This window comes from Mustela lutreola, chromosome 2, assembly GCF_030435805.1.
Source record: "Mustela lutreola isolate mMusLut2 chromosome 2, mMusLut2.pri, whole genome shotgun sequence".
Taxonomy (NCBI): Eukaryota; Metazoa; Chordata; class Mammalia; order Carnivora; family Mustelidae; genus Mustela; species Mustela lutreola.
The window spans coordinates 134,458,449-134,473,272 of NC_081291.1; the positions used below are offsets into that span (position 1 = coordinate 134,458,449).

At 33.3% G+C, this 14,824-nt stretch overlaps 1 protein-coding gene across 1 annotated transcript in view; it reads left to right on the plus strand.

Moving 5' to 3' along the window:
• The first annotated feature begins 315 nt into the window (after window positions 1–315).
• Window positions 316–14,824, plus strand: part of BCHE (butyrylcholinesterase) — a 58,992-nt gene continuing 44,483 nt past the window's right edge. The window contains exons 1-2 of the mRNA XM_059163583.1: window positions 316–465; window positions 6,890–8,414. Coding sequence (XP_059019566.1) covers window positions 351–465; window positions 6,890–8,414 — 1,640 coding nt within the window. The 5' untranslated portion in view covers window positions 316–350. The remainder of the gene's footprint in view (window positions 466–6,889; window positions 8,415–14,824) is intronic.

The window sequence follows — 14,824 nt, forward strand, 5'->3', positions numbered from 1 at the left end:
TAAAATGAACACCACCACCACCACCACCACCACCCCCCGCAAATGTATATTCTATAAAAAAGGGGAAAGACCTTAAAAGTTCTGGTGGCATTTAAAAAGGAAAACACATGCATTCTCTGTTCAGTTTCAGCTTCTGTTAAAGAAGCTTCTGTATCGTTTTTTTTTTTCTTCACTCTGAAATGAACGGCTGCAATCGTAAAGCATGAATCTGGTAATACTTTTGTAAATGAATCACTATTGCATTCATACCATTAGCCTCTGAACAGATGTCAGAAAGTAAAGATTGGCTGCCTCTAGATCAAGTTGCTGCTGCCAACTCTCGCGAGCTTTGTCAGTAACAGTTGATTGTAATGTCAGTGCAGTCCAATTTACAGGCTGGAGCAGCAGCTGCATACTGCTTTTCCCTGAAGTATTACATGATTTCCACTCCTTGCAAACTTTATCATCTTTGTTGCAGTGAGTCAGGTAAGCTGCTCTGAATTTACATGTTCCTGTAGAGATGCAACTTACTGTGAAGCTCATTCTGTAAGGAGGATTGTTATCCCTTCACTTGTTTGCTGTGCCCCTTTGGTGCTCTGTGGAAAACAGTTATTGCAAATGGGACAGATGAAGCAAGCAAGCAGACACATGCATAAGATCTGCCTATTATTCAGGGAACGCAAACTGAGCCCATTTTAACTGCTGAGGAAATAATTAATTTATTCAACTTTGTGTAAAGGACCGTAGCACTTGTGGAATCACTGTGGTATATGTTCCTAGTGTGCTCCCTAAGGGAAAACATTTTTATGCTGTATTTTACCCTTAAATGCACGATTCAGTGAATCTCTTTCTCTTCTGAAAAGAGTAACAAAAGTGGTCTTTGACTAGTCTTAGTTTATTTTCTTTTTTCTTTGTTTGTTTTTTGTTTTTTAAGTGAAATGAAATGAATAGTTCTCTTATTGTCTGTTTTGACAGGGTACTTTTCTTAATCAACATTTTGTCATCTGAAACTATCAACTGGCAAAGAATAAAGTCAAAGTTTTTTTTTTTTTTTTATATCTAAAGGAAAATTATGTTTCCTAACTTGATTTACAAACTTTACCCCCTTGGTTCTAATTGTCCTTTTTTTTTTATTAGTGCATTTAAATTGTAGCAAAATTTTGTAAATTTGCTATTATTTCTACTATTATAGAAACAATGAGCAAATACAGATTTTTTAGTATTGTAAATCTACCTTTACTTTGATGGTATCAGTTCTTGTTTAATCAGAGAATTAAGCATTGAGTATAAAATGCATGAATGATTAAAAGTAAACTGAAATGCAGAATTATTTCATTGTTTATGATTTCTATTTATAATTTATTTTTTATTTCAAAAGTAGATCTTCCAAATTTTTATGAACATATTACATAATAATAGACTCAACTAGGAGTTACTAGTCTGTATAATGGCTTGCATAATCTAAACTATCTCATACTTATGATAAGTATGATATTTCATTTATGTAAATAGTTACGTGTTTAAGGATGAGCGTGTGTTTTTAAAGAGTTGCTTTATACTTTAAATGAAAATCTTTAGACTTCTCTGTGAATTTGAAATAACGTCACCTTTGAATGACAAATAAAATTGCTCATTGGATTTGTTAAGTTGTTTTGTTTTCCTGATTTGTTGTTGTTTTATTGTTGTTTACTTTTAATGTCCTGCCTCTTTAACTGTAAGAAAATATTTGAGATCTATTCCACATCTATGCCAGTTTTTAAAATATGAGTTGATAATATCTTTAAAAGTCACATCTTGCTTATCAATTTAGTTTCTACTTTGAGTCATTTTTTGACAACAATTATTAATAACATATTTAAATTTTATGTTGTATTCATATTAATGCTGTATGACAAAAATCTGCTCATTCTTATAAAAACTGAAGGATGTTAGAGAATTATAATTGAATAGATGTCAACCTAACACCAGATTCAACTTTCAAAGAAGATCCAAGATATCTCTCTAATATTAAACATTTGAATTATTTGCCTAATGAAAAGTTTGTGAATGTTCTTCCTGATTAAGGACAGATAGGGATCTTAGGTTTCTCATACCTAATATAGTGTCTTCTCTCTGTATGTGTTCTTTTAGTGACTAGTGGGTATCTGAGGGATCCCTGTGGTATAGTCTATTTATAAACAGACTTCCTTAATTCCCCACTTCAGATAGCCTTCAAAAAAACAAGCTTTTTAGGTTTGGTATAAAGGCTTAATTGTTTAATTTTACCAAATACATTTCAGAGGCGCTTATTCTAGATCACATTATCTAGATGGCTTTTGTCCCACTATTTTATGAAGGTTTGTTTTTATATAGAAATACATATTATAACTTTTTTAAAAAACAGGAAAATTACACTCAGAGAAAATTGTTACCATCTTTTAAGAAGTCCTTGGGTGGCCAGTCGTTTTGAAAATGTGGCTGATAATCAACCATGGCAAATATATGGCAAGTTAAATAGCTCTTTCTTCCAATCATTTCATTATAGCCATGTCTTACGGTACAACATATATTTCTTAAAATTGATACTACTTTCAAAATTAAATCAACAATGAAAAAAGTAATTTTTTGCCTTTTTTATTTTCAATGCTATATTGTTAAAAGTTTGAAATATTTCCCAAAAATCACCAGGAGATTTTGATATCCCAGACCACTTGATAACTTTGGAATACTATACTCTTCATTATCTTTCAGGTATTTCCTTCTTCCCATGCTCATCATTCACTTTCTCTTGCATTTCCAAACAAAGACTCTTTGCCTTTCTTTCAGAAACTGTAGCGTAAGTTAAGTGATCTATTTCAGATACTCGGTGATAGTTTGTATGAAAATTTTCCCATTCTTTATCATGTATTATGTATTCTCAGAGTTTAAATTGTTTATCAAATGTGACATCAACCAACTTGCACCAAAATTTATTGAAAAAAAAAGAAGCTTTATTTAATGTTTTAATTATTAGTAAAGATTTAGATATATAGACTAATCACATTTTCTTAGTGATTCATCTTTTGATTATTTAATACTGTGGTAACATATACAAAAAATACAGAGCAACCTGTTAGAATAGAGAATACCAGATTATGAAAAGAACAACATAATGCTTATTTCAATCAGTACTACAGCTAACTATAAAAATATTACCCTACACTAATAATGTGTATGTGAGCATATACATACTTTCATATTAAAGTCTAGACTTTATAGTATGGTGTATTAATGCTCCACTAGGTAACATGATGGTGAGCTGGAATTATAATACCATTCTTTCAGTGAATATATGATTACCATGATACTCTTTAAATGTTATTAATTACATTATTTGTGAGGTGAGGACTCATAGATCGTAGCTGAGAAAGCAAGATTATTATTCACATTAATCATACTATACAACATCATCTATTCAGCACAAATATAAATAAAAACATACAAGAAAATCAAGCTAGGCGGCATATGAATGAGATTATAGACTTTTAGGTCTTATAGTAGATATGTTTTAAAATATTCAAGGAAAATTGTTACATTTATTAAATACATACAAAACCAAAATGTTTTGGTAGTATTATACTTGCTGTGCAATAAAATTATTAAACCGTGCAACAAACATTTGAAAATTAACAGAGACCAGAAGTTATTAACATTAGGTGTTTGTTTTATAAAGGTAAAATGATATTTATATAAAACCCCAAATACACACACACAAAAACAGATGATCTTTACTTTAGATTCAGAAGAACATTGCTTGAATTGGGCCACAGGGAGAAATGAATACAACCAGAGATGATGCAATTAATCTGTTGAAATGCAGCTTAGAAAAAACCCGCTTTGTGTTTTAATTCCTATTTTCTTTCCAAAGCAGGTTTTTAAAAAGAAACAAAAAAAAATCCATTGTAGCACTTTGTTCTCCAAATGTCACCTCCATCTATTTGAAAGGGCTTGGAAATTATCAGAAGGAAAAAAAAATAAGACTATGATAGCTATGCCTCTAAAACTCCTAAATTGTCAGAAATACAAAATTTCATTAATAAGTGTTAAGTCTATAAGAACTTTTACATTATTGTTATATTATCATGGAATTATGATATGATATGATTATATTATATCATAATCAGAATAATATAATAAATATTATATTATAAATATTATATTGTATCATATCATAATAGTATAGAAATCATAAATAACATGATAGTATAGAATAGTATTAAAATGTTATATAGCTCAATAATATATTTAATAGTCTTAACACAGATTCAATTGTATCAAAACTGATAACATAAAATAATGTCATGATTTTATTTCTTAAAATCTTATTATTTTTATACTTATTATATATAGACATATATGTGTGTGTATACACACACACATATAAATACATATATGGACATTGATAGAATTAGATGTATATATATATAGATATGTAGATATAGAAATACCCATAAATACATTAAACAAAATACTGTACAACTGATCAGGTTATCCAGATCTTTTGGGGGGACTCAAAAAATACTTGTTGATCAATAACTGTACTATTAGCAGCGGTGAATGAGGTTGATTTAAAATGTGAGAATCCTAACCCTGAAAGAGTTTTCAGAATAATACTTTATTCTCTCTACCTTCTGAGACAATCTAAATTAAAAAAAAAAAACAAAAAAACACTAATACAAATTCTCAATGCTCACAGCACTAGCTTCTTAGGCACCTTAGACACATAGACTGTATTTAAAATTACAGTATCAAAAAATAATACAGAAAAAAATTTTGTACATTTATGGACCTTTGTTATTATTGTGTGCATGAAAATCAGTATTTGTATTTGACTGTTTTAATCAGGTTTTCTTTCAGTTATACAAAGATGTTATTTCTTTTAAATGATACGGGCATTTCATTTTTGTGTTCCTCTTTGTCATGTAAAGTTTCATAATCTGATTTTTAGGTTTTATTAATTTTAAAGAAATTCTGGTGTGCAATATGAATTTTTTTAAAGATAGATTTATTTATTTGAGGAAGAGAGAGCATGCAGAGCACGAGTGGGGGGCAGGAGTAGAAGAAGGGGGAGGGAGAGAAGCAGACTCCCTACTGAGCTTAGAGCCCTATGCAGCTAGATCTCATGACCCATGAGATCATGACCTGAGCTGAAACCAACTCACTGAGCCACCCAGGTGCTCCACATTATGAATTTTTTTTAAATTTTTTTATTTTTTATAAACATATATTTTTATCCCCAGGGGTACAGGTCTGTGAATCACCAGGTTTACACACTTCACACACTTTTGCACTCACCAAAGCACATACCCTCCCCAGTTCCATAATCCCACCTCCTTCTCCCAACCTCCCTCCCCCCAGCAACCCTCAGTTTGTTTTGTGAGATTAAGAGACACTTATGGTTTGTCTCCCTCCCAATTCCATCTTGTTTCATTGGTTCTTCTTCTACCCACTTAAGCCCCCATGTTGCATCACCACTTCCTCATATCAGGGAGATCATATGATAGTTGTCTTTCTCCGTTTGACTTATTTCGCTAAGCATGATACGCTCTAGTTCCATCCATGTTGTCGCAAATGGCAAGATTTCATTTCTTTTGATGGCTGCATAGTATTCCATTGTGTATATATACCACATCTTCTTGATCCATTCATCTGTTGATGGACATCTTGGGAGAGCTGGAGTAGCCTAGAGGTTAAATGCACAGAGGGTGGAACCAAGCTCCACATTATGAATTTTTAACAAAATTTTGATTTCCATAAGCAATCTTTTCATGTCATCAATAAATATTATTTAATAAAATGTCAAATAGTTTTGATTTCGTAAGGCTCAAAGATTCCTTTTTCTTCTTCTTCTCTTTCCAGTAATTCCTCAGCATTAGTCCTCTTAATCTCACTTATTTTGTCCACTATAAAAATGCAAGTAATCTGACCATGTTAACACATGTAACCTCACCAGTTGCATATACTTTGATCAATTAACAAATAACAGATGTGCATTGAGTAATCCCTGCATGTAAAATTCTTTTGAAGTATCTGCTCAAACATTGTATTATCAGCTGCTGGTTCTCCCATTAACATTGTAGTTCAGCTAGAGAAGGCTTTCTTCATTACTCACTTTCAGGGAAATTGTCTGGTATATATCCACAGTTCTCTCTCCCAGTTTTTCCCATAGTTCTTTACAGTGGCAGCAGATTTGTTACTATTCACAATTTTTAAAATTGATGACAACAGTTGTATTTTTGTTACTTAATATTCAATGAATAGATTGTCCAAATTCTCTTCTGGATTGTGTAGAGGAAGAAACCAGGAGGCAAAAAGAACCACAGGAGGGACTATGGAAAAAGAAAATGCTACTAACAGAAGTCTAAGGACCTTTAAAGGTTCTCAATCTACTTCACAGTCTGTCAAGAGTCAGCTGACCATGAATAGAACTGTACATATTTCAGAGAACACATGAGCTTATATTTTCTCCTCTAACTGAAGTAGAAATGATATCTTCATGAGTTGACTACCACTTAATGCCACTTTTGGTGGGTCTGTGTATGATTAAAAAAGTATATATACCCGGGACAAATTTCCTCCTTAAAATACTAAATCTTCCTTACAGAAACTTGATAATGAATCTTCCCAAAGTGAAATAATTTGTAATTTCCATTCCACTTATTCCTGTTCTAAATTGAAAACTGAAATATCCCCAAGCATTTTCTATATGTGTGTGTGTGTGTGTGTATGTGTGTGTGTTTGTTTAACAAAATCTTTATAGTAGTAGCAGATTTATTAGTTTTCATAATTGGCAGGATTAATAAGAACTACTGTATTTCAGTTAATTATCATAAATAAAATATAATACTTGATGCATGAAGCTTTTAAAACTTTCTAATTACCTCTCTTTCAGAAATCAAAATGCAGAGCAAGCGTACAATCATAAGCATCCGATTTCTCTTGCGGTTTCTTCTGTTCTGGGTGCTTATTGGGAAGTCACACACAGAAGAAGACATCATAATTACCACCAAGAATGGAAAAGTCAGAGGGATCAACTTGCCGGTGTTAGGTGGCACGGTAACAGCCTTTCTTGGAATTCCCTATGCACAGCCACCTCTTGGTAGACTTCGATTCAAAAAGCCACAGTTCTTGACCAAGTGGTCCGATACTTGGAATGCCACAAAGTATGCAAATTCTTGCTATCAGAACACTGATCAGAGTTTCCCAGGTTTCCCTGGATCAGAGATGTGGAACCCAAACACGGATCTCAGTGAAGACTGTTTATATCTGAATGTGTGGGTTCCAACACCTAAACCGAAAAATACGACTGTAATGATCTGGATCTATGGTGGTGGTTTTCAAACCGGAACATCATCTTTGCCTGTTTATGATGGCAAATTTCTAGCTTGGGTTGAAAGAGTTATTGTAGTTTCAATGAACTATAGGGTGGGTGCCCTAGGATTCTTAGCTTTGCCAGGAAATCCCGAGGTACCAGGGAACATGGGCTTGTTTGATCAACAGTTGGCACTTCAGTGGGTCCAAAAAAATATAGCAGCCTTTGGTGGAAATCCTAAAAGTGTAACTCTCTTTGGAGAAAGTGCAGGAGCAGGTTCAGTTAGCCTTCATTTACTTTCTCCTAGAAGTCAGCCATTGTTTACCAGAGCCATTCTGCAAAGTGGATCCTCTAATGCCCCTTGGGCAGTGATGTCTCCTGATGAAGCCAGGAACAGAACGTTGACCTTAGCAAAATATATTGGTTGCTCTAAAGAAAATGAGACAGAGATAATCAAATGCCTTAGAAACAAAGATCCCCAGGAAGTTCTACTGAATGAAGTCTTGGTTGTCCCCTCTGATCCACTTTTGTCTGTAAACTTTGGTCCAATTGTGGATGGTGATTTTCTCACTGACATGCCAGATACACTACTCCAACTTGGACAGTTCAAAAAAGCACAGATCTTGGTGGGTGTTAATAAAAATGAAGGGACAGCTTTTTTAGTATATGGTGCTCCAGGTTTCAGCAAAGATAACAACAGTATCATAACTAGAAAAGACTTTCAAGAAGGTTTAAAGATGTATTTTCCAGGAGTGAGTGAATTTGGAAGGGAATCAATCCTTTTTTATTATGTGGACTTGTTAGATGATCAGAGAGCTGAAAAATACCGTGACGCATTGGATGATGTTCTTGGGGATTATAATATCATATGCCCTGCCTTGGAGTTCACCAAAAAGTTATCAGAATTGGGAAATAATGCCTTTTTCTACTATTTTGAACACCGATCCTCCCAACTTCCTTGGCCAGAATGGATGGGAGTGATGCATGGTTACGAAATTGAATTTGTCTTTGGTTTACCTCTGGAAAGAAGAGCTAATTACACAAAAGCTGAGGAAATTTTGAGTAGATCCATAATGAAACACTGGGCAAATTTTGCAAAATATGGGTAAGTGCTGATTTTTGTGATTGTTCTTGTTTGATTTTATTTGGTTTTTGCTTAGCTTTGCTTGTTGTCTGGTATAGGTGTCATTAAAGGCACATAAATGTTTTAATTATTTACTCTTTTTGGACCATAAACTACTTTTGGTTTTTATAATTTTTATAATTTTGGTTTTTATAATATACTTTTATAATTTTATTCTATTAAATAATATTAATAATATTATTATATTATATAATGAATTTCAATTTCTTACATCAGGGTGGTTAAAAGAAATCATGAAGAACTTTTATAAAAAATATTTTCTGATTTCATTTCTAAAATACTGCAAAGGACTGTAGTAATATTAGCCAAAGTTTATATGCAAATAGATGTTAACTTTGAAAGCTAAAGTTATAGTGACCATACTTTTTAACCTCAAAGTCTATAGCGTTTCAAGGTTTAGGGAAGTGTAGGAATGTATCTTCTCCTCATACTCATAAGCAAAGGTAGTGGTAATTGCTAGGTGGAAAAACACATTGCCATTCAGGAAAATCAAAGGGCAAAACAGTGTTGGGTTGGCCCTCAGATTACTTCAAATACAAACGCAGAATTTGGCATTTTATCAATTTTTTCCCTAATAGGTTTATTCAGAGCTTTCAGGTGACCTGTGTTGGACAGGAGCAGCTACAAGGGTCTTCAGGTTTAGCTAAACTGCTTTTGGCTTGAGCAATCATATAGCTGACATTAGCTAGTGAGAAACATGATAGAAGAACATATTTTTTCCTTATATGTTATAAATATTCTGATATTATGTCCCCAAGAGTCAGAAAAAAATAATCTGTTCAAATATATTTTCTTATTTGTGTCTCTTAAATATACAAATGGATGTGTATAGAAAATAAGGGTTTTTTTGTAACCCCCAAAAGAATTTTATACATTGGGATAATTCGTATCAAAGAGAAAAACCAAAGAAATAGAAATTTGAGCATCTATTTTTAAAATACTGTGAGTACTTGCAGAAACTCACAAATTAATAGATGCATTAATCCAATCTGTCATATTATCTTTTATAATTGGGGAGAATGTTGATAGTGATGCTATTGCGTTCTAGTTTTCTCTTCCAACCTCCATCTGAAATTCATTATTTCATGTCACTAAATATATCTTCTACAAAGTTCTTATATGGTATAATTCTTCTCAAAAATTTCTAATGCTATCCATTGTGTCTAAAGCAAAAATTCTTCATTCTGTCATTAAAAGACATCTATAATCTTACTGCAACCCATAATCTCCAACAATACCTGGTTTCTTGGTGGGCCAGTTATCTCATGAATGCCAAAGATTTCAAGCTTAATATACCTTCTAGTCTTGTTCTTGTTCTGCACCCTGTTTAGAACAGCTACCCCTCTCCTTTTTAATAACATGAGTCCTACTCTTTTTTTAAGGTCCTGAGCACCCAGAAGTTTCACCTAGTGTATCTTTAATTCTTAGAGTTGCAATTGCTTCAGACCTCTTTTTCACTCTCAACAGAAGTTACTGACCATAACTTGTCTTGGTGAGCTTTTTCATTGTATGCTGAGCTTCCCAAACTAGGCTGAACTAGCTTCTGAAAAGAGAAACTGATTTTACTGGAAACTCATTAAGGTACTGGGTGGGTATGTGACATATTTATCAAATATTTGGTTGTCAAACCATTGAACAAAAACAGGTTAAGGCTAGAATGAGTAAAAAACATACATATGTTTAAGACACGTGGGCTATTAATTGTAGTTGTGCAATATCTTATGACTTCTCCACGTCATTTTCTGCTGAAGAGGGATCATCATTTCTAGAGAAGCATTAGAGTTATTTCTGTCTCATTCTGTTCTCGCCCTAAAGACTATATCCATATTAAATCATTTTATTATGTTTTAAATTCTTTCTTACAATTCTAGAAAGTATTTAAGGAGATATTTTTCTTAAAATTATTGATGCCTGTAATTTTTAAAGAACTTTATTTTGCATGTTGAAATCATCAAGGAATTTACACTTTCTTATGTCACAATGGAGAATACTGAGAATCAGATGTCATGAATATCTTGACACACAGCAACAGTTCAAAGAGAGAATCTCCGATGCTCAATGGAATAGATTGTTGAATTCTAATCTACTTCCATGATTAGCATAATACCATGGGAGTATGTGAAGGTTTACACATTTTAGTTATAATGATAAATTCATTCAATGAGATTATAAATCATAAAGATTAAAGTAAACTTTTTGAAGTAGTTTGGCTATCACAAAATGTCATTTTCATTGAGGAGTTTCTTTACAGTCCATATTTGCACAGTGAAACAGAAATAATAATACTTCGTATATGTTGAGGGTTCACTTATTGGCAAACACAATGTTAATCACCTGGTATACATTATCTTCCTTTAAAGTATACCTAGGAATAAATATAGAAACTTAGAATGGTTAAGAAAACTCCAATAGAAAAAAAGTTGGTAAATGTACAGTTTGTAAATCCATCCCCATTTATCTGACTACAAAAGTGACCACAAAAGTTCTAGTTCTGTGGTTTTCAATGCAGGGAGATTAATCTCCTGATACCTCCTCACCTTCCCACTTCTAGAAACATTCAGTAATGTCTAGATCTGTGTTTGAGTGCCATATCTGGGAAGGGGAGTTGCTACTAAGGAGCCCAAGCATGTTGCTACACTTCCTGCAAAGCACAGAATAGCCTCTACAACAAAGAACTATTCATTGCAAATGTTAGTTATCCCAAGATGGAGAAACTGCCCATTCCTATTTCTTCATATCCCAAAAATAACACATGAAGAAAGTAAAAAAGTAGAACTAGGAGCAGTAATAATTATTCAGAAAAACGAGTTTTCAAGTTCATGGTTCATTAAGTGCTTTAACAAATTCTCCTTCTTAAATAATGTCTAGTATAAATTATATTTTTGATATAATCAAATTCAAAATAAGGGGTGCCTAGGTGGCTCAGCTGGTTGAGTGTCTGACTCTTGGTCTTAGCTCAGGTCTTGACCTCAGGGTCATTAATTCAAGTCCCTTGTTGGGCCCCATGCTGGGTCGGCCTGGAGCCTACCTTAAAAAAAATTAAATTCAAAATAATTTTGGTGATTTTTTTATTTTGCCAATGGGTCATTTAGTAGACTTGTTATTTAACTCCCAAGTATTTGGATAATTTCTAGATATTTTGTTATTGATTTCTAGGTTAATTCCATTCTAATAATAGACAATACTCTGTAAGATCTTCCCCTTTGAAATATATTTAAAAAAAAATGCTTTATGACCCTTACAATCTGGATGGGTGATTAGTTTATGTGCTCTTCCATTACTTGGTATGGTGTGTTCTGTAAATCAGTTAGTTCACAGTTGCTCAGGTCTTCTTATATTCTCCCTAATATTTTTGCCTATTTGTTTCAAATACGAAGAGGTATTCACATCTTCAGCTGTCATTGTGGTGTTACTCATTTCCCCATTTAGCTCTGCTATTTTAAATCTATGTTATTAATTTTAAATTAAATGTTATTAGTATTTTAAATCTATGTTATTAAATATGTTATTTTAAATCTATGTTATTTTAAATCTATGTTATTAATTTCTGTGCATATTTAGGATTACGTAGTCCTGATTAATTGACCATTCTGTCATCACAAAGTGTTTCTTTTCATCCCAAAGTTGGCTTTGTCTAATATCAAGATAAACATGTCAAGTTTTCTATACTTGTGTTTCACATTTTGTTCTATCCTTTTATCCCACTTGTATTTCTAAAGAAATCTTCCTTAAGTTGAGGTAGTATGATTAACTCATTTGACATTTAATGTGTTTATCAATATGGTTTTAAGTATATCATCTTCCTTTTCTTAAGTTCATTCTTCCTGTTGTTCCTTTGCAGCTTTTTTTTTTTTGCATTAATTGAAAGTCTTTTTTATTCCATTTGATTTTTATATAGACATCTTAATTTGCCTTTAATATTTTTTCTCATGCTTGCTTTAGGGCTAGCAATTATTTCTTTAATTTGTGAAAGTCAACTTGCGTTAAACTGAAACATTCTGCATTTTGTAACTGACATTTCCCACTTTCTTCACAATTCACATTTCCCATTTCTACATCACCCTAACTACTTCACAAACGTAAGAAACTAACATTATTTCATGTATTCTCAGTGTTCCTCACCTTGCTGTTATGTTTAGGCAATGCATAATATAAAATCTCTTTTAAAATATTATTTGCTTCAAACCACCAGTTATATTTAGGCAAATTTATAAAAGAAAAGGAAAAATAGTCTTTCATATTTACCCACAGAATTGCCATTTCTAATATTCTTTATTCTTACCTGTGGATTCTAGTTTTCATCTGGTATCATTCCCTTCACGCTGAGGAACATTCTTAAGGATTTTTCATTGTGTAGGTTGACTAGCTACAAATTCATTAGCTTTCTTTTATCTGAAAATGCCTTTATTTTACCTCCACTGAAGGATATTTTTTAAGAATATAGAGTACTGGGATGCCTGGGTGGCTCAGTGGGTTAAAGCCTCTGCCTTGGCTCAGGCCCTGATCTCAGAGTCCTGGGATCGATTCCCACATCAGACTCTGCTCAGCAGGGAGCCTGCTTCCTCCTATCTCTCTGCCTGCCTCTCTGCCTACTTGTGATCTCTGTCTGTCAAATAAATAAATAAAATCTTTAAGAAAAAAAAAAAAAAGAATATAGAGTATTGAGCTGATTTTAGCCTGCTTCCTCCTATCTCTCTGCTGGCCTCTCTGCCTACTTGTGATCTCTGTCTGTCAAATAAATAAATAAAATCTTTAAGAAAAAAAAAAAGAATATAGGGTATTGAGCTGATTTTTTTTCTTTTCCATTATCTTCTTGTATCTTTAGTGTTGAAGTGAAGTGAGATTTTATTCATATGATTTTCCCCCTCTATGCAATTTTTTTTTTTTTTCCCATGCCTCTGGATCGAATTTTTTTTTTTAACATTTTTTTTTAAGATTTTATTTATTTATTTGACAGAGCTCACAAGTAGGCAGAGAGGCAGGCAGAGAGAGGGAGGAGGAAGCAAACTCCCTGCTGAGCAGAGAGCCCCAGGTGGGACTCAATCCGAGGACCCTGAGATCATGACCTGAGGCAAAGGCAGAGGCTTTAACCCACTGAGCCACTCAGGCGCCCCCTCTGGGTTGATTTTAAAATTTTGTCTTTATCTTGGATTGTCAATAGTTCGTCCATGATGTTTCCCAGTATAACTTTTTTTTGGGGCGGGGTGTCTGGAGTTCACCAAGACTCTTCTTGTTGATTTTAATACCACATTTGTATTATTTTGTGTCAGCATTTCATCAAATATTCTTTCTGCCTCCTTCTCATTCTCATCTCCTTTAAGACTCCAACTATACATGTACTAGGTAGTTTAATATTTCACAGGTCACTAAATTTCTATTCCCTTTTCTTCAGTTTTGCTTCTGTTATTCAAATTAAGTATTTTTTATTGATTTCTCCACAAGCTCACTGACCATTTCAACCTTCTCCAGTTTGTAGCTGAACCCATCCCATGAGTTTTTTATTTTGTTTTAGTTTTCAGGTAAAAATTTCCTTTTTAAAAAACAATTTCATTTCTTTGAGAAGAGTCCCTCCCTGTCTCCTATTTAAAAATATATTGTTTTTTAAGTTCTTGAACTTATTTAAAACAGTTTTAAGGTTTTGTTTGCTCAGCTAATATCTGGTTCATGGGTTCAGTTTCTATTTTTCTATTTCTTTGCATGCTTAATAATTTTCAACTTTATAGTGGACTTCATGGATTATATGCAGCAAAAACTATATTATTTTATCCCTCTCAGAAGAAGTATGCTTGCACTGAAGAATGTTTTCCTTTTTTACCAGGTGATTCGATTAAAAGTTGTGTATACACTGAAGTTTGTATCAAATGTGTAATAGGCATGGTTTTATATTATGTTGGAGTGGATCCAGGGGAGGTCCAACTTGGTAGGAATTAAATTCAAAAGTCAGGCTTAAAAGTCTGTCTTTACTTAGGGTGTTAGAGATACTTGGTTTCAGGATCTGTTAGGATGGGGTAGACTAGGTCTCCCTGTACTCCTTACTTGTAAGGTTTAGCTTTGCCTCCAGCTAAGTATTAAAGAGGTACTAATGTGATGTAAATGAAGTGTTGACAACATTTTGATAGCTATTCACTCTCCAACTTTTCCCATCTCTCTTCTGCTCTCAGCCCCGCTGCTGCTTCTCTCTCTTCTGCCTCTTAGACTCTCACCCTGTACATAATCAGCCCAGGCCTCAGCCAAAAATCTGCAGGAAATCCCTGCAGAGAATTTTAGCCTCACTCCTTCCTTCTTGGAGTCGGCCTCCACAGATTGCAGATTCTGTATCCAGGAACTCTTATTTCTGTCCCTTGACCTCAGTGAAGCTACTCAACTGTTTC